Source organism: Balaenoptera physalus (assembly GCF_965194825.1).
Source record: "Balaenoptera physalus genome assembly, chromosome: 11".
Lineage (NCBI taxonomy): Eukaryota > Metazoa > Chordata > Mammalia > Artiodactyla > Balaenopteridae > Balaenoptera > Balaenoptera physalus.
In genome coordinates, this window is record NC_138896.1 from 4,697,350 (window position 1) to 4,721,610 (window position 24,261).

General features: G+C 46.8%; 1 protein-coding gene across 2 annotated transcripts in view; it reads left to right on the forward strand.

Annotated features, from left to right (window-relative positions):
• Window positions 1-2,103: 2,103 nt before the first annotated feature.
• LY86 (lymphocyte antigen 86) overlaps window positions 2,104-24,261 on the forward strand; it is a 54,080-nt gene continuing 31,922 nt past the window's right edge. The window contains exon 1 of one of the 2 annotated variants that reach the window (XM_082413106.1): window positions 2,104-3,694. In XM_082413106.1, coding sequence (XP_082269232.1) covers window positions 3,568-3,694 — 127 coding nt within the window. In that variant the 5' untranslated portion in view covers window positions 2,104-3,567. The remainder of the gene's footprint in view (window positions 3,695-24,261) is intronic. The other variant, XM_082413105.1, reaches the window with a different exon arrangement.

Sequence of the window (24,261 nt, forward strand, 5' to 3'; positions counted from 1 at the left end):
CAAGCAATTTAGAATCTCTGTCCTTAGATGACCTTGGGCTCTCCCGGCTGCTTCCTCCTACCCGGCAGCGGACTTTCAGCGGCCCACGTCTCCCTCTTTCCCTCCACTCCTTTGTCTCTCCTCTCCCTCGCGCTCTGCAGCATAATCCAGTAACCTGGTGTAACCTCATCTTCTCCTGTGGAGGAGCTTCACCCTCACTTCCTCATGTCGCTGGACTCTTACCCTCAGCCTCCCTTTTATTCTTAAAGCCTCTCCTTAAACATCAGAGTTTTCTTAAGAACGCTGTCAGTGACAGCCAGCCTGACGAGAACATTTTTACCTGGCAAGAAAAGAAAGGCGCCATCCCCAAGCAAACCTCTGTGGAAAAAAAGCAGCTTGAGACACAGAGGAAGAGGATTATTATTATTTTTCTTATTAATTAATTTATTTATTTGTGGCTGTGTTGGGTCTTCGTTTCTGTGCGAGGGCTTTCTCTAGTTGCGGCGAGCGGGGGCCACTCTCCATCGCGGTGCGCGGGCCTCTCACTATCGCGGCCTCTCTTGTTGCAGAGCACAGGCTCCAGACGTGCAGGCTCAGTAGTTGTGGCTCACGGGCCTAGTTGCTCCGCGGCATGTGGGATCTTCCCGGACCACATGCCCCCTTCATTGGCAGGCAGATTCTCAACCACTGCGCCACCAGGGAAGAGGATTTTTTAAAAGAGTCGAAGAGAAATCTGAACGAGAAATCTGAAGAAGACAGCTTCTTCAGCAGGACATGCTCAGGGGCTGGAAGTCAACATCAGAGCCTGATGGTATATTCAGTTCCATTTACATAGATGTAACCATATTTTAAATAACCATCATAAACTGATCCTAATTTTATTTTATAGTTGGGGAACAAGACCTTCTCAACTAACTCTTTTGCTGTCTTCATGAAGCTCCTAATTAAAGAACTCCTCAAGACACTGCGTTGATTGAACGAGGCGAGCCATAGCTGGTGATTTCAGGTCAATCCTGGTTCTCAGGAGCAGAACTCCTTAGAGAAAGTGGCTTATTCCTATTCGTATACAGATGTGCTACATGTTCTACAAAATGTTGCCTGTCGTTTAGCAGAAGAACATTTTATTAAGAACTTAGATGATTTTTTGGGCTTCCCTGGTGGCGCAGTGGTTGAGAGTCTGCCTGCCAATGCGGGGGACACGGGTTCGGGCCGTGGTCTGGGAAGATCCCACATGCCGCGGAGCAGCTGGGCCCGTGAGCCACAACTGCTGAGCCTGCGCGTCTGGAGCCTGTGCTCCGCAACGGGAGAGGCCGTGACGCTGGGAGGCCCACGCACCGCGATGAAGAGTGGCCCCCGCTTGCCACAACTAGAGAAAGCCCTCGCACAGAAACGAAGACCCAACACAGCCATAAATAAATAAATAAATTAAAAAAAAAAAAAAAAAGAACTTAGATGATTTTTTAAAAATTGTACACTCTGCAACAGACCAAATCCCATCATCTAGAGCAGAGGTTCTCAAACCAGGGCCCCCAGCCCAGCAGCAGTGGCCTCACCTGGGAACTTGTTAGAAATCAGGCTCTCAGGCCAGACCGCAGACCTCTTGGACTGTGTCATCTGTGTGAATGAGCCTTCCGGGTGATGGTGATGCCCTTCCAAGTCTGAGAACCACTCCTCCAGAGCCACCCCGCCACCAGAGTCCATATCTCTAGACGTCAGTGCAACCCCTGAATTACGCTTCTTTTCATGGCTAGGTCCTTTGATTTACAAAAATCTGTCGCCCGGTCCTCACATGAGGATCTTGTTTCCCTCTTGGGGCCGCTCGTGGTCTCTGCCCGGGTTTCTGCTCCCTGCCCCGCGCTCCCGGGTCCTTCAACTGGTGGGCGGGGCCGCTCTGCGGGGTCGAGGGGCGTGGCCTCAACTGCTCCCCAGGCTGACTGTTCACAGCTGTCTCAACAGGGCGCTCTCAGAAGTCCCAAGGGAAAGCCAGGCTCCGCCTTGCTGTCCTGGAATCACCGGCGCTCTCAGGCTTCCTCCGGAGCCCACGGCTCTCCCCATAAGCGCTCACCCTCTGAGCTCCTGTTCTCAGACCACCCGCCCTCCCACCCACCCAGACTAGGTGGGGCTACCTCGTCTCTTCTTACAGCAGCTTACCCACCTCTCGGGTGGGGCTCTGATTTCCCCTCGAGCCTCACAAAAGCCAGCGGTCCTTCAGCTGGAGCTTGTGTCAGACCCACCTGATGGGCTTATTAAAGCACATCTGCGGCTCCACCCCAGAGTTCGTGCTTCAGTGGGTCTTGAGTGGAGCCCAAGAACTTGCATTTCTAACAAACTCTTGGCGGAAGTTGATGCTTGTGACCCAGGAACCGCACTTTGAGAATCGCTATTGAAAGCCAATGTCACTGAACTTAAGAAAATCAATCCCCAAGTGACTATGCCCTGCTCTCTCCCTAGAAATCCAAAGTATCCATCAAGTAAGTCAACTTATTTGTTTGTCTTCACTGGCAATTAAATTCCACTTATTACAAAAAAAAGTTTGGAAGTGACTTTCTTACTTAAGCCATGGGCAGAAATAGTGAACTTACCCAGGGCGCTCAGAGAAACGCTTTTCCTCCCTAGGGAAATAGTGTTTTCTGTTGCTTCTAAAATCTGCCAGCCTTGGTCCTGACTCTGGTTCTCTTCAACTACGGTGGAGCTGGGGCTGTGGGTGGGGAATCAGGGTTGAGAAACTTTGCTGTCACGATGCAGGACCACAGAGGAAGGGGGTTAGAGAGACGGATGCTTGGCTTTGAAAAGAAAATGGGACATGACATGAATAATCTTGCCACTGACCAAACAAGTCTTCAAAAGGAGGCCCTCACTTCCCCGTCCTTCCCCACCCTTCCCACCAAGCTGAGCCCAGAAATAGAACCCAGCTCGCTTCTCAGGGCTCTTCCCTCCACCTCGTCTCCAGAGACCACAGCTACTGCCCCCAGAGCACTGCCCTGTCCTCCCAGCTGCACAGTCGCTTCTGAAATCTTACTCCTGGGGCTGAAGCCAGAGAAAAGTGCCAACAAGGCAAAAGCCTAATTCCAGATCCCAAGTGTCCTTCTGCAGCTCCCCAGATGCCAAACGCTGCCGGCCGGCCCCAGCCAGGCCCCTGGGCCACAGCCTCCATCAGAGGCCCCTGGGGACAGGGGACCCAGGGCTGGAAAACATGTGGAGGCCTGTGGTTTCGCTTTCCTGAGTTCTCTGCCCCAGCCGGGGGCAGGGCTGTAAGGAGGGTGGGGCAGGAAGGAGGGCTCTTTGGGGCCCCAGTCGTAAGGTCCTGCATCACTTGCTAGCCCCTCTCTTTGAAAGCAGAAAGTCAAACATTAACAACCCCGGACCCCGACTGGCCTCACCCGTTGGTTCAAGCGCCCGAGGTTCTGGGGAACAGCATTCAAAGGCCTCTGCTAACTGCCCTTTGCTTCTCAGAGTGGTTCCCCAGGAGCATAAAATATGAGAAGTGAAACTGAACATGTCACCCCTTCATGAGAGGAGGGGAAGCACCCTGAGGGCCCCTTCTCTTGGGCCAGTTATTCTTCTGTTGGTCACACACAGGACCTCGCCATGCAGGTGCTCATGGCCGCCTTTCTTGTCTGGACTCTGTTGTCTCCCCAGGGCCGTGGCACGGAAGCCTGGCCCACACACACGGCCTGCAGGGATGGGAGCTTGCAAGTCCTCTACCAGAGCTGCGGTAAGCGCTTTCGGAATGTCCATTTCTGTTCATGGGGAAATGAAGGCCCACAGATGTGAGCTGCTGGAGTGTTTTGTTGGGGTTGGGGGAAGGGCGAGGGGGACAGTGGCCAAACAGGTCTGCGAGGACCACTGGGAGCCCTGGGCAGAAGGAGAGGTCGGGCGGGAGAGAGCTTAAGAGTATGACAAGAGGAACAGAAAAAGACAGTGAGAGTCTAGATACAGCAATTCATTAACGTCACAGAGCCCGAAAAAGAACAGACTGACCAATGAGTCTACCAAATCGTGAAACCTCGCCAGTTCAAGATCAGGAAGAGATGCTTCTGTAGCCTCCCTCGACTGTACACCTGGGACACCTTGCCAAGTTATTTCATTTGCAAGTTGAGTGAAAAGGTCATTTATGCCAAAGGAGAAGATTCCTGTCCTTCTGATGACACTCCCAGAGCTTCTATCACAGCAGCAACATCATTCATTCATTCAACAAACGCTTATCTGGCAGCTGCCAATGCCAGGATTTTCTCTAGGGCTGGACATAACAAAAGGGAATGAGCTACGTTACCCTATGGGACAAACGTAGATACCAACCAAAATTGCAATCTAATGAATAGAATGCTGGGAACTGCCTTAATCAGTGTCGGGACCAAGTCTTTGGAGTGTATATTGGTCTACTGGAGCTGTTAGAACACCACAGACTGGGAGGCTTAAACAGCAGAAATGTATTGTCTCACAGTTCTGGAGGCTGCAAGTCCACGATCAAGTGTCGGAAGGGTTGGTTTCTCCTTAGGCCTCTCTCCTTGGCTTGCAGACGGCCGTCTTCTTCTCCTGTCTTCACTTGGTCTTTGCTCTGTGCCCACATGTTCCTAGTACGTTTGTGTCTCTTCTCATAAGGACATCAGTCATATTGGATCAGGGCCCACAAGTATGACCTCGTTTAATCTTAATCACCCTTTTAAGACCCTTACTCCATATGCTGCCATATTTTAAGGTACTGAGGGATAGGACTTCAACATATGGATGGGGTTGGGGAATTCAGTCCATAAAGGGGGCCTGAGTGGCCAGAAATCAGTCCAGTCTCAGGATCACATCTTGAATGAAGATGAGAGGGACTGGCTCGTGAAGTCATGACATTGTGAAATATGCCACTTTGGAGGCAGACGGGGGCAGAATGCTGTTGGACTGTAGGAGGTGGAAAGGAGATGCCCTTTAAGCATCTAAGTCGGCCGCATGATAAGCTGAGGAGTAGTGTGGATGTTACACTGAGCAGAAGCTGATCCCTACGGCTGCCACCCAAGGAGCTGCCTCAGAGAGGTCCACACTTTACTCTTTTAAAAAGACGGAACATCGAACATTGAAATGCACACACAAATTGTTTTAGTGTAAAAGAGAAGGAATGGCTGGTTGCTGGAAGTGTTGATCACCGGACTCCTGCTCTGCCTGCAGGGATGGGGTGCTTTCTGCTGGCGTCTATTCATTTGAGACGCAGGACCAGAAGCAAGACTCGAGATGAACGCCCTGCTCAGGATTTGTTTTTCCAATTCGCCCTCCCACTAAGGGCTGCCACGGCTGGTCCATCCCTCAGACCAGCCTGCAGCCTGCAGCACTCATCCAAGCCTGGCAGCCACCTCTCAAGCCCCTGCCATGAGAGGCGAGAGGAGCAGATGTATCGGGGAAAGAACAAGGGCTTATCACTCACCCGCCCAGGGAAAACTCCTCTCTCTGAAGGGGTGGTTGCTCCGTGGGGTCAATGAATGCTGACTGCAAACCCTGCTCTGGGCACTCAGCAAGAGGAATGGCGGAGACGCAGTCCTGGTCCAAGAGTGGCGGGAGGATGAGACAAGCATCAGGGTAAAGGCTCTGTGTGAGGGGCTGGAACAGAGGCACAGGTCTGGCACCAGGGGACATGATGGTTGCAGAGGGTGAGATTGGGATCTAAACCCATCAGGGAAAGGTCATCAAGCTTGAGTTCAACCTTAAAGGATGATACAGACAGTAATTATAGCATCTCATGTTCATAGAAAGTTTATATGTGCCAGGCACCACGCTAAGTGCTTTCTAAGCATTATTCTCATTTACAGGTGTGTAAACTGAGGATTAGAGATGTCAGGTAACTTTTCCGAGGCCACAGAGGTAATAGTGGCAGAATTACATCCCCAGTGGCACAGAAGAGGTGTTAGGTAAATATTGTGGAATTAAAATAAATTGATCCCAGGCCTGTCCGACTCCAGAGCCTATTCTGAATCACCTGCCATCTAGAATTTTGTCAGAAGGCAAATGGAGTGGAGGTGGGGAGCGGGAAGGAGCATTTCGGCAGAGAACAGCATGTGTGAAGTTTGGGAAACATGCCCAGGATTAGAGTTCACGGAGCTGCAGAAGGGCTCGGACATGGGAGAGGGTGAGAGATGAGGTGGGAGATGTGGGCAGAGCCCAGGTGTGATGGGTAATTTTATGTGTCAGTGTGACTAGGCCATGGGATGCCCAGAGAGCTGGTTAAACTTCATGTCTGGGTGTGTGTGTGAGTGTGTTTCCAGACGAGATTAACACTGGAATCAGGGGACTGAGTAAAGCAGATGGTCCTCCCAATGTGAGTGGGCATCACCCAACCTGCGAGGGCCTGAGTAGAACACAAAGGCAGAAGTAGGTTGAATTCACTCTCTGCCCAACTGCAGAACTGGGACCCTGATCTCCCGCTTGCAGCCCTCCTGGTTCTCAGGCCTTCAAACTACACCACCAGCCTTCCTGGGGCCCCGGCTTGCAGATGGCAGATCGTGAGACTTCTCAGGCTCCATCCTCACGTGAGCCTACACCTCGTAATATCTCTCTTTCTGGAATAGATGCATACATGTAATTCCATTGGTTCTGTTTCTCTGGAGAGCCCTGACTAATACACCAAGAGACCCAGACAAGGTTGGGCTGTATCCTTTTGGCAACGAGGAAAGGATTGCATTTTGGCAAGATTCCTCAGGTAAGGGTAGGAGCATGGATATGAGATTGAAAACTGTTTGAGGCTTCAGGCAGGATTTGTAGCCTAGAGAATCAATCATCCAGGAAAGAAATCATGGGAGCTAAATTAGCAGAATTTCAACAGGCTTAATGTCAGAAGGAATCTTTGGTGTACATTGCGATCAGCAGAGAGGAAAGCAGTGTCCTGGGAGCTCCTCTAGGGATGGGCCTCCCTCCTCTCTTGAGAGCCTTTGAGCTATCGGGGACTGAAAGGCTGCATACCCCTCCGCAGATGGAGATGCCCCCTCAGCTGCTGGATTCACAGCGGGGCAGCCCCTCGAGGCCTCCGCACTGATGACATAGACATAGTATGTGATGCTTCAGTTGTGATGCTTCATCCAGGCCTGGGGTTTAGACATCCCTGGGCACATCAGGGGTCCCAACATGTTCACAGATGTGGGAGGATCAGCTGACAAAAATAAAGGGTCTACTGTCTTCTGGGTTTAGCGCTTCATTTTTCCTTTCTCTTTTTGTCTTATCGTTTTAGTGGGAGGGGGGATTTTCGGCTAGAAACTGTTCTGAATAAGACAAAAATCCTTGAGGTGAAAGAAAGAATTTCATAAATGGTTATGGGGCTCTGAACACAGACCAGGAAGTGAGCAAAAGTGTCTGAAAAAGCAGAAGTCCTGCTCTGTCCAACCGTTAGTGCTGCAGCAAAGAAGAGAGTGACAGTCGTTATAAAAGCCAAAGGGGGAACAAAAGCGGTCAGGGGCCCTTCTTTTGTTAAATCATAAGACAATGTCCAGGGCTAGAAAAAGCCCAGGGGCCCCACCCCACATACATGCCCCAAATGTCCACCAATGTGTTTACTGAGGTGCTGCTTCTATCACACGAAGACGTGACATGGATCACAAAAGTGCACGTGATCGGAAGATGAACTCGATAGTAGGGGAAGCGGTGGGGTGGGGAAGGGGAGGGGAGTAATAAAGCCGGGGGGCTGGGGAGGTCAGGACACTTACAACAGAGGGGGCAGCGGCGTGAGGGATAGGAGCTTGGGGTCTGGAATCATTCCAACCCCTAGGCAATACTCTCTGTTTCCAGTCTTTGATTGTAAAGTGGGTTTCCTTGGCGTTTGGTGGCTTTAAAGGACGTGCATTGATTCTTTTAGAGTTTTGGAGGCCAGGAGTCCAAAGTCAGTTTCACCTGGTCGAAGGGCACCCTCACTTGGAATCTCCGGGGGAGGATCCTTTCCTTGCTTTGTCCGGCTTCTGCAGCTGCGTCCCTGCAACCTTTGGCTCACGGCCCCCTCCTGCATCTTCAAAGCCAGCAGCATTGCACCTTGCCTCAGCTGTCACATTCCTTCCTTCTTCTGTGTCAAGCCTCCCTCAGCCTCCCTCTTGTGAGGACACTTGTGGTTAGGATGATCTCACGACCCCAGGATCCTTAGCTTAATCGCTTCTGCAAAGTCCTTTTTGCCACTTAAGGTAACATTCACAGGTTCTGGGGATCAGGGCATGGATATCTTTGGGAACAGTTATCCAGCAATAGGGCTAATAATTTTATCGGCATCTCAGGGCTGTGTGAGGATTAAGGGAAAAGGACCGTGTGAGCAGTGCTGAGCACATACTATGTGCTCAGTAAATCTTTGCTGCTGCTGACTTGTAAGATATTTCATCGGCACAAGAGGTATATTTGACGCTGAGCTTCCTCGAAGCCAAATCAAACAAGGGAATTACACTGTTTACAAAATAAAACCAGTTTTCAAGGAGATGTCCAGCTTTTCCTGACCCTGGAATAAGCTGTGAGAAGCATTTCTCCCTGGAGTAAGTGGTATCCTGGACCGCATCTCTACAAGAGACGCCACAGTGACTCACATCCACTGCTCCTCGTGGCGGCCCTCAGTGTAGACCAAGGGCTCATCACCAAAAGGAAACTCAGGATCGATTTTGCAAAAGGCCACAGTAGAACCGTCCTTGAATGCAGCACTGGCCGGTCTGGGTTGCTCAAGGGGAATTTGGACACCCATAGGAATGGGCGAGCTGCAGGTGCGCTAGGACCCATCCGTAAATACCATTATCGTGGCCATTGCTGCTGTTGCTGCTGTTATGGGGTTTTTGATAAGGGTTGGAGAGCGGAGATCTAATTTGTATTTTCTGGCAAGAGCCTTGAGCGTACACCTCAGTGCTGTCAGTTAACCTGCCTTGACATCGACCAGACAGAGAGGAGGGTCATAAAAAGTAAAGGACCTGTGACACATGCCCAAATCACTTCATGTCCCCCTTTTTGGTTTCTCTGATACTCACAGTCAACCTGGCCATTCACTTGGCTCCTGAGGGTCGTCTAGGGCAAAGGTCAGCAAAGGAAGCCCACAGGCCAAATCCCACCTGCTACCTGTTTTTGAACAGCCCATGAGCTAAGAATGGTTTTTACATTTTTAAATGGCTAGAAAAAATCAGAAGAAGAATATTTGTGACATGTGAAAATTATATGAAATTCACATTTCTGTGTCCATAAATGAAGTTTTTTGGAACTCTGCTACAATGGCACAGTGAGGAGTGTGGCTGAAGGCCCACAGAGCCGAAAATATTAACTATCTGGCCCTTCATCGAAAAAGTTTGCTGCTCCCTAGTCAAGGTCAGAAAGGATCTCTCAAGCTCTTCACCAGATCAGAGCCTCAAGTCCTAGGTCTTCTGGATGATTCCAGCCATAAAGAAACTCCACGGCCAAGGGAACTTGGCACCAAAACCACCACAACTGCAAAGGATTTGTAGGATCCCATTGAGAGAATCGTCATTGCCATAACAATCTCCTGCTTCTGTGTAACGTTTTACAATTTATGAAGTTCTTCCACTTGTAAGGTCTCATTCAGTCCTTATGAATAGGAGGTATGTAGGGTGTGTGTGTAGGGTGTGTATTTCCATTTTCCAGATATAAAAACAGAAGCACATATATATTAACTGTCTTAACAAAGTAACATACCTGAGCCCTTGATACAAACCAACCTAAGTGACTCCACGCCCAGTGACCTAAAGCTGTTATCGCGCAACTCTAATATGGAGTAAGCCATGCCAGCTGATCCCAGAAACATAGGGTGGGGACAGGGAGAAGGCACAACTCAAAAACTAAGTCTTTGGGTGAAGAGGTGAAAACCCTAAGTACTAGCAAAAGGAGGAGGAGAAAGAGGAGGGGGGAGAGGGAGAGGGAAGGAAGACACAGGGAGGAGGGAGATCTGGGCAGGAGAGAGATGTGTCTTCTGGTTCAAGGGTTGTTCCCCCCCCCCCAGTCGCCCCTCTCTGCACAAGTTCAGAGCTGGGCCAGTGTGCCTCTTCCCACGTGTCCACCAGGACCTGTAGCAGCCGCAGAAGACAAGGGACACCCACATCTGTGTTTATCAGCCTTGGGTACCAAGTCCTCTTTTGTGGCAAGGTGTCTGGAAATGACACCTCCCAAATTAAAAGAAGCAAATGAAAGGCCATCCTCCTATGAGTAAGAACAGCATAGTTTATGGCGGAGCCCTCCTGCGCAGATGTCATACTCACCTCATAGGCAAACCCTATTTGCCTCACACCCGAGGGCAGCTCCCTCCGTGGAGAAGCTGGGGGGAGCCCCATCTCCAGCAGTAAGTTGAGGGCTGTGGGTGGTACCTGTGGGACAGACCAGCCACCTGGGATGTCCTAGGGTCAGGGGACCATGGCGTCTGATCACCGTGCTTCAAACTTGCAGCCAACACGGCTCTCGCTCCTTGAAGGGATCAGCTTTGTCCGCTTCTGCCCAAATCAGTTTCACTTTATCTGACCTCCAAAAAGTCCTTAATGACAAAGTCAGAATCAGGTCACATGCACCTGAATAAGCCATAAACAGAGTCACACAGGACAATGCCTCAGACTCTAAGAATGCGAAGCGACGCTGGCCACATTTCCTTCCAAACAAGAGGGTGAACTGCCATGGCCTGGCTGCAGAGCGGAAGGACTTTGATAAAATGTCCTAGGAAAAAAATTGTTTTAAACAGCCTGGAAGGAAAGGGAGGGGGGAAACCTCCTTTCCTCAAAACTAATAATTCTTCAGTAAATGGAGCATAAAACAAACAAAAGAAGCAACGATGTCAAAAAATAATAATATGAGTGGAAAACATCACACGCCACGTGGTCATTTAAAAATACTTTAAAAAATTACACGCAGAAAGCAATTTCTCTGTTTATTTTCCTAGATTAATAGGGATATAAATACTGGGCAATTAAAGAAAAGTAAACAGCCAGAGAAACAAAGATGCAACTTCAAAGGGATAACTTAGGGCCTGCAGGATTCAACAGCTAGTGGCCTTGAGCAGAGTGGGGCCTTTTTGCCAAACTTAAAGACAGGAAGTTGATTTAAAAAAAAAAAAAAGGAATGTCAACATTGAGATGCAGATTTTAAAAAATAGGAACAGGAAAAAGTCAAAAGTGGGCAGGAGCTGGAGGGGAACCAGCCCAGCCCACAGATGCGCTTCTGCTGGAGCCCCTGTGTTCCTCCCTGTTTCCCTCTGGTTGTTACCATTTATGGCCAAGTCTCCAAGGTGGTGCTACTTCTCCTAAGAGCTTTTTAAGAGATGCTGAGTAACTTACTGAACAGGGACCTATGGAGACAAAAAAGCCAAGAGTCTGTGAGTGTAAGAGGCTCTTTCCGTCCTCAGGCAAAATCGGAGGGGCAGCTTAGCTCGAGTTTGGGGAGGAGCCTCTTTGGAGAGTTAGCGATGCGGGAGGACCACCCCCAGCTCTGCAGCTGTTTTTGTAAAGACTACAACGCGGAGAAGACACTGCAGAAGCAGCCGCCCGTGTGAGGTCCCGGGCCAGGCTGCAGACTCGGGCCGGCAGATGGGGCAGCGCGGGTCCAAAGCAGCTTTTTTCTTAGAGGCCGAGGAAAGCGAAGGAGAGAGCCCCCTTGCCAGCTCCAGCTCTTCTCGCTGGAGCACCTGGCAGAGCCCGGCAGGTACCAGGCTCCCGTCACCCAGGAGCCCCAGGCTGGCAGCGCCCTCAGCATCTCTGGTGAGAGCAGTCGGAAGGCACGAAGCAGGGGCGTGCTGGTCAAGCATACAGGTGGGGGTGGCGGCGGGGGCACCCTCCAAACCTCAACCCTGAACAACAGTTCAGGGCAAAGGATAACTGAAAGAAAAGGGCCACCCACCCAGGAACTGTGTGCCATCTGGCTTGGCGTTCGTTGCTTCTCTGGGATGCCTTGTGAAGTGATAGCCCAGGCTCCTGATCCAGTATTTCATTCTGGGGTCCTAGAGTAGCCAGGTGAGCATTCCTGGAAGTACTCTGGGGTCTCCCGGGAAACAAGCGCTGCAGAATTCGCGCATGCGTCTGGGTGCGGCCCCGGTGATCGCTGCGCGGTGGGCAATGGGCAAGCCTGCGTCTGCTGGCCTCCTTGTGAGGGTTTCAAGAAAGCCGAGTTGTGCCTCCGTGCCTTTTTGAAATTCTGTGCCCGTTTCCCTTGCGGTGCCTCTCCGCTTCCAGAAGAGAAGGAAGTAGTAACCAGGCCAGGAGGTAATGGCCAGGAGGAAAAAGAAAAAGATCCTCAGCCCAGAAAGCGCTGCTTCCAAGCACAACTTACAGTGGGAGATTCACACAGGCTGTCTGGGGACCTAGAGTGGGGTCAGTGGGCTCCCTTATTTGAAGCCTGGTATCTCCCCTCTGGCCAGGTGGGAGCTGCGCCAGCCCGGGGGACAGATCTAGACGAGAATGATCAGGGTTCCCCTTGCCTCTTCACCATTAGAATCCTTTCCCGTAGCTGGGAACTTTCTTATTCGGAGGGCTTCTCTGTATGTTTCAGTGCTCAATTTCATGCTTCCCGTACTGTATTAAAAATAGCCCTTTAAACAGTTAAACTCTACTTGCATAATTAATAAATCAAAACTTTGTAAATTTAACAAATTACTTTTATTGCAGGCATATATCCATGGGTCACAAATTTTTTAATAGAATTCTCTTAAGCATGTTAACGAACACAGTGGATTTCCTTAAATGCTTTAACATCTTTAAAGGCAGGCAAAGCAAGTACAAATTATCACGGTGATTGTTCCATTTACTATGACCCTTTCCTTAAACTAGTGTCAAAATATTGGTACTATGTGTTTAACGTTCTTTCTTTATCATCTTTACACTGATGTTTATTCTTCCCAGTATTCTTATCTTTTCTTGGAGTTATAACAATACTTAGTTCAGTATTTTCCTAGCTGTCTAGTATGTTCCAGACCAAAGATGAAGACTATCACTCAGACCATCCAGGACGCAGGGTCTTTTTTGTTGTTGTTGTTTTGTTTTGTTTTTTTTAAAGAATTTACTGGATTCTGAGATAGGTCATGCTACCTTAAGATGAATCTTTTTTTTTTTTAATTAATTAATTAATTTATTTTTGGCTGTGTTGGGTCTTCGTTTCTATGCGAGGGCTTTCTCCAGTTGCGGCGAGCGGGGGCCACTCTTCATCGCGGTGCGCGGGCCTCTCACCATCGCGGCCTCTCTTGTTGTGGAGCACAGGCTCCAGACGCGCAGGCTCAGTAGTTGTGGCTCACGGGCCTAGCTGCTCCGCGGCATGTGGGATCTTCCCAGACCAGGGCTCGAACCCGTGTCCCCTGCATTGGCAGGCGGATTCTCAACCACTGCGCCACCAGGGAAGCCCCCAGGACGCAGGTTTTGAGTTACCAATCAATTGACCCTGGGCCTGGTGACATCAGCAAGTTGAGGTCTCTGTACTTGAACTTGACCTATTACATCCTGAAGACCTTTTAAGCCCCTTGCTTTCACAGGGTTCCCTGTATCCTGCTGCTCTTTCATCAATTGATGTGTGTTTTGCTGGGTCATTGTGATGCCATCCTGGCATTATTATGCATCAACCCAGCCCATTAGCATTGCTGGAAAGGTACACCTACCACCCTAATGTCAGAAATACAGTGAGGGGGTCATTTAGAGGAGACGATGGATGTTGTCTGCACAGTTGAGGCTCATCTTTACAACATTTAGCTAACTCATCCTCTTAGAACATAGCACTGGATTGTCTCTCTACTTGTATATTCTGTGTGGTTTCTGGTGCTGATTTGACTCTCGTCCAGCTTTCTATCCAATTTTTATATGAGGCCACTTGAGCTGATCAATCCTTCTGTTCTAATTTTTCCCAAGCACTTCTGTTATATGCATATACATATACTTTTTTTCTGGCTTATTCCCAATGCTTTGTCCTTACTACTACCTGCTTACAAAGATAGAAAAAAATCCCATGGTTCTCTCTACTTTGTCCAAACGGGTGGGAACTCTCTGAATCTCTAAGAACAAAGCTTCGTGCTCATCGAGTGTTTGGGATGTGATGCAACTTCCTTTTCGTCTTTGCTCAGGCTGCCTCACCCAGACAAGCCTGTGAAATGATTCTGAAAGAATCACGAGAGTTGAGGTCTTCAAGAGCCCCAAACAGCAGGCACTGCCTTTCTTCCTATTCCCAGAAACTGCCTGGTATCGCCCCAATCAGCGGAAGAGAGCAAGTCCCCGGTGGTCTCCTCCCACCTGCCCCCTCCTGCTCAGAGATGGCACAACAGGGCACCGCCCCCTGCCCCCCGCAGCGTTGGCTTGCCCTCTGTTTCCAGCTCCGTGGCCAGCGTAGAGGACTTTGGTCTCTCCAGTTGAGTTTGCAGTGGCTGCAGAGCTGCTAACGGGCAGGAAGGGAGAACACTGCGGCACAGGGTGAGGTTCCTGGAGCCGCTCTTGGTGGAGCCTTACGCTCTGTGAGGCTAAAGGATCTGTTTCTGACCGTGGCCTTGTGGCCATCTGCTGTGGTCATGGATGCAAGTGGCCTCGAAAGGAGCCGGGCGGCCAGGGACTGTCACATGACCACCTATTTATTTCTCCACCAACCTGGGGCTCTGCAGGCAGGTGGGGCGGGGTCAGCCTTCTCCCAGTCCCCGCCCACAGGCTCAGGGCAGACGGGGGACCTCTTACAGAACTGGGAAATGTGCTGGCCAGACAGAACCTCAGGGCACCTCCGTGTTCAGAAGAGGAAACTCGGAGCCAGAGAAGCAATGTGTCCCGATCACGGCCACAGAGCAGGGTGGTGGCAGCACCATCCCAGGACCCTCCTGGGCGGCTCTGCATCCTGTCCTCTGCATAAAAGCCAAGATGTGAACTCACCCAATGTCAGGCCAGAGGTACTGTGTACACCGCGACCAGATCTTCTCCTTCATACTCACACCCCCAAAGTGCACAGGATCTTCTTTCTAGAAAGCCCTTCTCCTAAGGCGATGTGCCCTCATCCCTCCCTGCCAGGCCCCTGCAAAACAAGGGACTCTGTGTATACACAAGAGCTAAGGGGGCTCGTTTATAATACTGAGAGGACCGTTTAGTTCCATAAATGTCCTATCACTGCAAACTTTACATACAAATGACATCGTTTCATAGAACAGTGAAGGCAAGAGCTTGTTTAGAAGGAAAGCTGACTTCTGTGGTATGAGCCTCATTAAGGATTCTAACAAGACTTAGAAAACAAATGACCATGACAGAGGACACCTGATGAAAATACGATAGGTGACTCAGGCCCCTAAAGCCCCAAAGCTTGACGTCAGCAGCCTGCTTCCTCTGGTCTTTTCTCCACGTCTAGAAACGCTTGCTAAATACAGCCAGCTTCAGCCATGAAGGCAAATGCCAAATCCACCCACCCCACCCCCTCCCCTGGTGTCAGCAGGCTTGGGTCTAGATCCTGGATGGTGGCTATTCCAGAAGGGTAGTACTGGAGACTCAGTTCTCTGGAGTCTAAATTCTAGCCTGACCTGCACGGAGCTGATGGATTTCAAGCAGGATGGAGAGTGGATAGGAAGATCATGTTGCAGGGCGAACAGTTTTTCTGCCTCACACTTGGCTTTGGTTTTAACTAAATGAAAGAACAGTTCTTGTGTCAGTGAGTGTGCATGTTTCCAAAAAAAAATACCTGAGGAGAAAATTGGCAGTGGCTCTTGGTTTACTTGAAGCAGTGGTTGAACAGCAAGTATCAAGTGTCCAATTGTGTCTGAGGTTTTAGAGCTGGTAGCCAAAATAATGAGCAGGAGGTGCCTGTGTAAACACTGCCTGCTCTCGGGGTCTCAGCGGTGCTGCCTTGCTGGGGGAGCAGACCTTCAGAATTCTGGAAAGCAGTGACAGAGAGGAGACCATGGTTCCCTTCCTGCAAAACTCATCATTTCCTTACATCTCACCCATTCCAGAAGCTATAGAGCTCGGCTCAAACGCTCAAATACACTCATGGAAGAGGCAGATTATGAAGGAAGTGGGTCAGTTGTAATTTACAATAGAAAGTTACAGGGACACTAGCTCTCGTCTCATCTCAAGGAGGAAACTACTATTCCGCTCCATCTGACTGCTGCGTGGGATTGTGGCACCTGGGATGTCTAACCTTCTGTTATACTTTTTCAGAAGAATAGCTCCTAATCTAGAAGCACAACCTCCTAATTTATGAATATGGCAACTAGACTAAGTGGGGTTTTTTTCTTAACATCTTTATTGGAGTACAATTGTTTTACAATGGTGTGTTAGTTTCTGCTGTATAACAAAATGAATCAGCTATACATATACATACATCCCCATATCTCCTCCCTCTTGTGTCTCCCTCCCACCCTCCCTATCCCACCCCTCTAGGTGGTCACAAAGCACCAAGCTGATCTCCCTGTGCTATGTGGCTGCTTCCCACTAGCTATCTATTTTACATTTGGTAGTGTATATATGTCCATGCCACTCTCTCACTTTGTCCCAGCTTCCCCTTCCCCCTCCCTGTGTCCTCAAGTCCACTCTCTATGTCTGCGTCTATATTCCTGTCCTGCCCCTAGGTTCTTCAGAACGGTTTTTTTTTTTTTTAGATTCCATATATATGTGTTAGCATACGGTATTTGTTTTTCTCTTTCTGACTTACTTCACTCTGTATGACAGATTCTAGGTCCATCCACCTCACTACAAATAACTTAATTTCTTTTCTTTTTATGGCTGAGTAATATTCCATTGTATATATGTGCCACATCTTCTTTATCCATTCATCTGTCAATGGACACTTGTAGCCTAAGTGTTTTTAAACACTGTGCAGGCCAAAAAAACACATCTGAAAGCTAGGAGCAAATCAGGCTCTAGCCATTTATGGCCTCTGCTGTAGAGAGGAGAGACTTTAGTCTGGTTATGCCTTTTTTTTTCTTTTGCTACTTAGACCCAAATGGCTTCCCTTCCTGGACTCACAGTATCTCTAAAAAACTATCTTACAGTTCAGTTTTAACATCAGTCTCCCCTGTATCAAAGTGACATCACCATATGAATCCCCAAGAATGCCAAATATGTAAAAGTTAGGTAACCAGTTACTCAATTTGGAATATTCTTGCTGACCTAAGAATCAAGTATTCAAGTATGTCCAGTCCATGCTATTTCCATCACCATCCAAACACCTGGAACTGCTAGCTAGATTTTGACCCAAATATGTTGAAATGCTTCTTGCCACCTACAAACTTCACTAAAATGTGTATTTCTAAAAAAACGCTAGAAAGCTGGAGGCCTAGAATATAAACTACTCTAAAGATGAAACTACTTCTTTGCATTTATCTTTGAAACCACAATTAGCACCATATACATAGTCAATATTCATTATAAATTAGAGGAATAAGTTTAAGCATTAAGTTTAGAGTTTCCTGAGAAATGATCAGTGACACAGGAATTGAGTGCAAATTTATTTAAGAAATGATTCTGGGAAGAACCAGAAGAGAGTGAAAAAGTGAGGCAAGGAAGAAAAGGAAGCCAATCCAGGTAACCACTGTGGGCAACTGAAGCCTGGTCCTTCTGGGGACCCCTGGGAGAGCTGTGAAATATGCCTTATGATGGTCAGATCTGAAGGGAGAAGAAACTGGGGCATTGATCTAGCAACTTCTATCTGTCATAGTTGTTCCTGGGTACATTGACTCCCCAGCACTTCTGGCTTGACAGTGTATAGAACAAGCTCACTCCCACACCCAGAGAAAGCCCTCAGGCAGTCATAGGTATTTGCAGGAAGGCTTTGGAGAGAATAAATGCCCTGCTACCGTAACTTTGTGCATTGGAACATCTCATATACACAAAAGCATCCATGAAGAGGACACTGACAAAAGAGAGACCAAGACAGCCCACAAAAAGTGGCCATTGCAGATGGAATGGGCAAGCTTCTGGTCTCCACATCATGAAAAACTGTCTTGTTATAAAATGCCTGGATAAAATGTGACACAAATCTTTTTAAATGCATAGGTAAGCTTGCATGAAAGAATGGGAGGTTTCCAAGAGCCAGAACTAAAAGAAAGCACAGAAGCAGAGTGAAAAGCCAGCGCCAAAGCTCTGTCCGCCCTCAGAACAGGTGTTTGACTCCATGGGCCAGAATGTGGCTTCAATGGCTCTGTGAGAGTCTGGCAACCATGCCCTGTGCTGTGCAAGATGGAAATCAATCCCATCATGAAACAAGGACCGTCAAAGAGTTATAGCCACAATTAAAAGTGGACAAGAAAAAAAAACACATTCTTCAGCAAAATGGAAGACAAATAAACTTATCTGGCTCTGCTTGGCCTCTGGAGAAAGTAACTCTTCCCTGAGAACCAGTAACTCCAGACCTGATATCACCACTGGTTTGGGGCTCAAACCTGTATATACAAAAATGTATATTCCCTTCATGATCCAGGAAATCCCAAGCCTAGAAATTAAATTAAAGTGGGTCTTGATTGGGAATACCTGGGACATATTGACAGAAGAAAATGCAAATTTTCTCTGGAGGAATACATACTCTCAATTCAGGTTTCACATGAGTTCTGAAGACTGAGCTCACAATCCAAAATTTTAAAACACAAGGAAATAAGCCACCATGAGGGAAAGTCAGCAGAAAAACAAAAAGCAAAATTATAACCCTAAATGTATTAGATTTGGAAAATATAAGATACAGAATATAAAACAGAGAACATGTCATTTGTTTAAAGAAATAAAAGAGGGACTCTAAAACATGAGCAAGGAAAAATACAATGTAAAAAAAAAAAATCTGAAAGATTTGAAAAAGAATCAAAGAGAAGCCCTTAAAATAAAATATTTAATTGTTGAAATAAAAAAATCATGGCTAGGTTAAAACACGGATTTTAAAATAGCTTAGAGAGAACTAATGAACTGGATGAAAGGTCTGGAGATATTACTCAAAATGTGTCATGGAGAAATCAAGAGATATGAGCTACAGCTATAAAACAAAACAGAGATAATAGGGAAAAGGCAATTTCTGAAGAAAAGTACTGGGATTTCCTGGAATTAATGAAAGACATGAATCTTCAAATTCAGTAAACACAACAATTCCCATGTGGGACTCATAAAAAGAATTCCACAACTAGACCCATCGGAGTAAAACCACAAATTACCAAAGGAAAAAAAATAATAACTGGTATAAATATATAGCAAGAGAAATCATGTAACAAAAAGTTATATTTAGACTGATAGCAGATTTTAATATAGCAACAGCAATATACTCAGAGAAAAGAGAAAACAACAATCGACCTCGACTTCTATATTTAGTTGATTACCACTCAAAAATAAGAGAGAATTAAAGAATTTTTTTGACAAACAAAATCTAGAGTTTGCCACCAAAAGACTCACAGTAATGGAACTTTCTAAGGCAGGGGTCCCCAACCCCCCGGGCCGTGGACCACTACTGGTCTGCAGCCTCTTAGGAACCAGCCCACAAAGCAGGAGGTGAGTGGCGGGTGAACGAGCGAAGCTTCATCTCCTGCTCCCCATCACTACTAGCATTACCACCTGAACCATCACCCCCCCACCCCCACTCCCCCACCCCCGCACCCCATCCGTGGAAAAATTGTCTTCCACAAAACTGGTCCCTGGTGCCAAAAAGGTTGGGGGCCACTGTTCTAAGGGATACTTCAGAAAGAAATAAAATGTTCCCAGAAATAAGTTCTGAAATGCAAGATGGAATGGGAGAAAATAATTAATAAATTAAAAGAAACAATGAATGATAATAATATCTAATTTGAAACAGGAATGTATTTGTTTCCTATTGTTGCATAATGAATTACCCTAAAATTTAGCAGTTTAAAACAACAACCATTATTATCCCACAGTTTTTAATGGCTGAATAACTTACATATATATAAATATAATAAAATGTTTATCCATTCATCCATCAATGGACATTTAGGTTGTTTCCGTGTCTTGACTATTGTAAATAATACTGCTGTGAACATGGGGGTGCAGATATCTTTCCGAGTTAATGTTTGTGTTTCCTTTGGATCTATTCCCAGAAGTGGAATTGCTAAATCATATGGTAGTTCTATTTTTAATTTTTTGAGGATCTACCAGATTGAATTTTAAAAATCAGCTCTCTGCTCTTTAAAGAAATGTACCTAAAATACAAATCTACAGTGAACATCACATTTAATGGTGAAACACTGGAAACATTCCCTTTAAAACCAAGAACCAGACAAGAGCACCCACCATCACCAGTTCTATTGAACATGACACTGAAGGCCCTCACCAGCACAGTAAATAAAATGTTTAAGGATTTGAAAAGAGGATACAAAGTATTATTATATGCATACAATATGACTGTCAACATAGAAAAACCTAATCTAAAATTTATTGGAATTAATGAGAGTTGAACTAACAATTTATTTTGAAATCAGTGTATTACATTATTCCAAAAGATAGCTAGCATACGTAGCTTTGGTTAATTCACTTTCACAGCTGTAGAATATATCATTATTTGCATAGATTAAAATTATATACATTCTCCTTTTTTTAAAATTTTTTTTTTAATTTATTTATTTTATTTATTTATTTTTGGATCTGTTGGGTCTTCGTTGCTGAGCGTGGGCTTTCTCTAGCTGAGGCGAGCGGGGGCTACTCTTCGTTGTGATGCGCGGCCTTCTCACTGCGGTGGCTTCTCTTGTTGTGGAGCACGGGCTCTAAGTGCGTGGGCTTCAATAGTTGCAGCATGCAGGCTCAGCAGTTGTGGCTCGCGGGCTCTAGAGCCAGGCTCAGTAGTTGTGGCACACGGGCTTATTTGCTCTGCGGCATTTGGGATCTTCCCAGAGCAGGGATTGAACCTGTGCTCCCTGCATTGGCAGGTGGATTCTTAACCACTGTGCCACCAGTGAAGCCCCTATACATTCTCCTTTTAATAAATATTTAGGTTGCCTCCAATTTTTCACAATTACAAACGGTTGTTAGCATCTATTATTTATGTTTCCTTATGTCAGAAAATGCTTCCCAACCCAGGACTTTTCTTTCCATTTCTCTGAGGCTTAATTAAGCTTAGGCAAAGGTATGTAGAAGAATTTCTCTAGTTTAACCAGTTTTGTCTAGTAATGTTTCCATACAGTAACAGTTTTTAAATGCTATGTTCTGAAAACACACGAACAGATGGCAAAAAAAAAAAAAAAGGCTGAACGATATCCAAATGGTTCCAACGATGGCGTGAAGGAGATGGGTGAGGTGTTGAGTCAGGTCTGCTTGAAACTTTGCTGTGATCAGCTCCCATGCTGCATTGAACTTGTGTGCAGGTCATTGGGGCAGGTAGTCTGTGGTTAATCAGTAAGTGTGTGACTCATTTATTAATCTAAAGTCAGGTTTCCATCTTATTTTTCATGTCAGTTTGCAATCTTCCAACAGAATTCTTTTTATATTTTTAGCAAAAGTATTTTTAATCCTCTAAACAGGAGGAACCTAATAGGATTGTGTTGATTCAGGAAGCAGAGAAATGAGTCCTTTTCTTAATTAGGAATTTATTTTGCTGGCAGAGGGTCCAAACCAAAGGCAGCTGGTTCTTTTCTCCTCCAGTATCGACCAGTGAGTGCTTGTAGACCTATGTCATTCCTGCCACGGGATTCTGTTCCTGGGTGGTCCATGCCACACAATGAGAAACATCCTTCTCCTTCCCATCAGGGAGAGCTCTACTGAAAAGCTGGGACATCCAGCAGATTCATTCTGGTTCCATCTCCTAATGTGAGACATGCAAGAATAAATGGTGAACCGGTTCTGGGAATTAGGAATCCTGCTTCCCGGATTTCAGTACAAGACATCCTGGTAGAAACTCTCATTGGGTACCAATTCTACCTTCTCAGTAAATCTCCAGGGTGTTTTTAGGAAGAGTCGATTGCATGCTTTGGAGATACTGTGCCTCTTATTCTGTCATGAAGAATGCATCTGTGATCCCCCTTGAACACTTCCTCTCCCTTTCAGTGCCTTCTGTTGGGCACTCATGCTCATTCCATATCAGGGTGGTCAATTCAGAAACAGTGTCACTCTCTGGACCCTTTGCTGACTGCTAACAGTGAAGAGGAGAGTCTTTACACGTGTTATGGACTGTATTGTCTCCCCAAAAGTCATATGCTGAAGCTCTAAACCCCAGTGTGATGGTATTTGGAGGAGGGGTGTTTCGGAGGTAATTAGGGTTAGATGAGGTCATGAGGGTGGGGCCCTGTGATGGAATTAGTGACCTTCTAAGAAGAAGAGACCAGAGAGGTCTCTCTCTCTGTCTCTGCCATATGAGGACACATGGAGAAGTCAGCAAACCAGGAAGAGGGCTCCCACCAGGAACCAAATCAGCCAGCATCCTGATCTTGGACTCCCCAGCTTCCAGAACTGTGAGAAATTAAGCCACCCAGTCTGTGGTATTTTGTTGTGACAACCTGACAAACTAAGACAAACCATCAGCTCCATCAGTAGGCTTGCCTCCTAGGAAAAGTGTACATTGATGTTTCCTCCTGTGACTCTGATGTGGGGTTGGAGGCAGCAGTGGACACTTTGTTACCCAGTGTGGGGAGAGCAGCACTCAAGGGGGAAGAAGTATATAGTAAGTTGCTCTCACACTAGAAAGCGCTGGGGAAAAAAGTCATAAGAATTAGCACTTGTTCTGCAGGCCTCCATGTGACAGCGTGACAAGAACTGCCTCAGGGGTCCTGAACACAGCGCTGGGAAGGAAGGGGGGCTATGGAAGGAAACCCCCATCACGGCTGGTCATCCAAGCCGCCCTCCCCCAGATGGACGTTACCAACAATTAGCCACTGCTGCATGTGCATCTCACAGCTTCTAGGATTGGATCATTCCTGAGAACATCCATCTCATGTCATGGAGGGAGTTTTGCCTGCACCTTGAAGGCTGAGTGGGCAAAGAAGTTGTCAACCCCCTGTAGTTGTTGACTACAAGCCCCTTTCCCGATTCCTCCCAGGGAACAAGCTTCTTGGGCAAGTGTTTCTCTTAAGAGGGCATGCCTACTAGGCTGGAGGGAATGTAATATGCACGGCCACTCTGGAAAACTGACTGTTACTTATAAAACCAAACATACGCTTACCATATAACCCAGCGACCTCAGTCCTGGGTATTTATCCCAGAGAAATGAAGACTATGTTCATACAAAAACTTGTACGTGAAAGCTCATGAATGCTTTATTTCTAATAGTCCCAAACTGGCCAGGTGTCCTTCAACAGGTGAGTAGTTAAACAAGCTGTGAAACATCCACACTATGGAAAACAACTCAGCCACAAAAACAAATGAGACACACAACCACCTGGATGGATCTCCAGGACACCATGGAGAATGAAAAAAAAATCCAATCTCAAAAGGTTGCACACGTGGTGATCATTTTGTAATGTATAAAAATATTGAATCACTGTGCTGTATGTCTGAAACTAATATAATATTTTAAGTCCACTATACTTCAATTTAAAAAAAAAATATATATATATATATGACAAGTTAAGAAGAAAGCGTACATACTGTGTGGTTCCATTTGTATAACATTCTCAAGATGACAGAATTATACTGCTGGAGCAGTGATTCATGGTTTCTGGGGTAGGGAAGGGGAGGTGGGGTAGGGAGTGCCTGTCAAAGGACAGCATGAGGAAGGTTCTTTGTGTCTGTATCTTGATTGTGGTGGTAGTAGTTGAAGGAGTGAATAACAACACCGTTACTAAGATTGCGTTTAACCTGCAAAGGAGCCAGGCCAGGTAGTGTGGAGTGAGAGCATGGGAGATACGCCTTGCACACAGAAGACAGTTTGACTCTATGTTGACAATAAAATGAGAGATTTAGAGTATATGTGTATCTTTTATTGAGTTTGTGTTTTGGCCATGTAGTATCGCAATTAGGTGATGGAAGTGTTATACTCCAGATGAGAGTAGAAGCTTGTTCTGGTTTGTCTTTGTATCCCCAAGGCCTGGTGCTCTTCCTGCCATGTGTCAGGTACTCAGTAAAATGAATGAGAGGCTAAGTTGCAGGTCCCATTCTCCAGCAACTAAGAGGCACCGTCACCTGTAAGACAGGTTTGAGTTTGCTCGCACCCTCATGTTAAGATTTTATGTGGTACCATGATACCCCCTTGGTAACACACAATAAAACTGTGCATTTAGTGTTTATTGTCAATCTACACTTGAGATGCAAAAGATCAATCTTAATAGCTTCAAATGGGTCGTTATTTTCCTTGAGACATTAGGCGAGGTGTTTTGGATGAAAGCTCATCCTCATTGCCATATCTCTCTTTTTGGTCTCTAATGTGTATACTATAATACAAAAACCATCTCCTTCTAAGCTCATGGAAGCCAAACGCAGGTTATTCCTGGGGAGTGGAATTCAGAGGCCA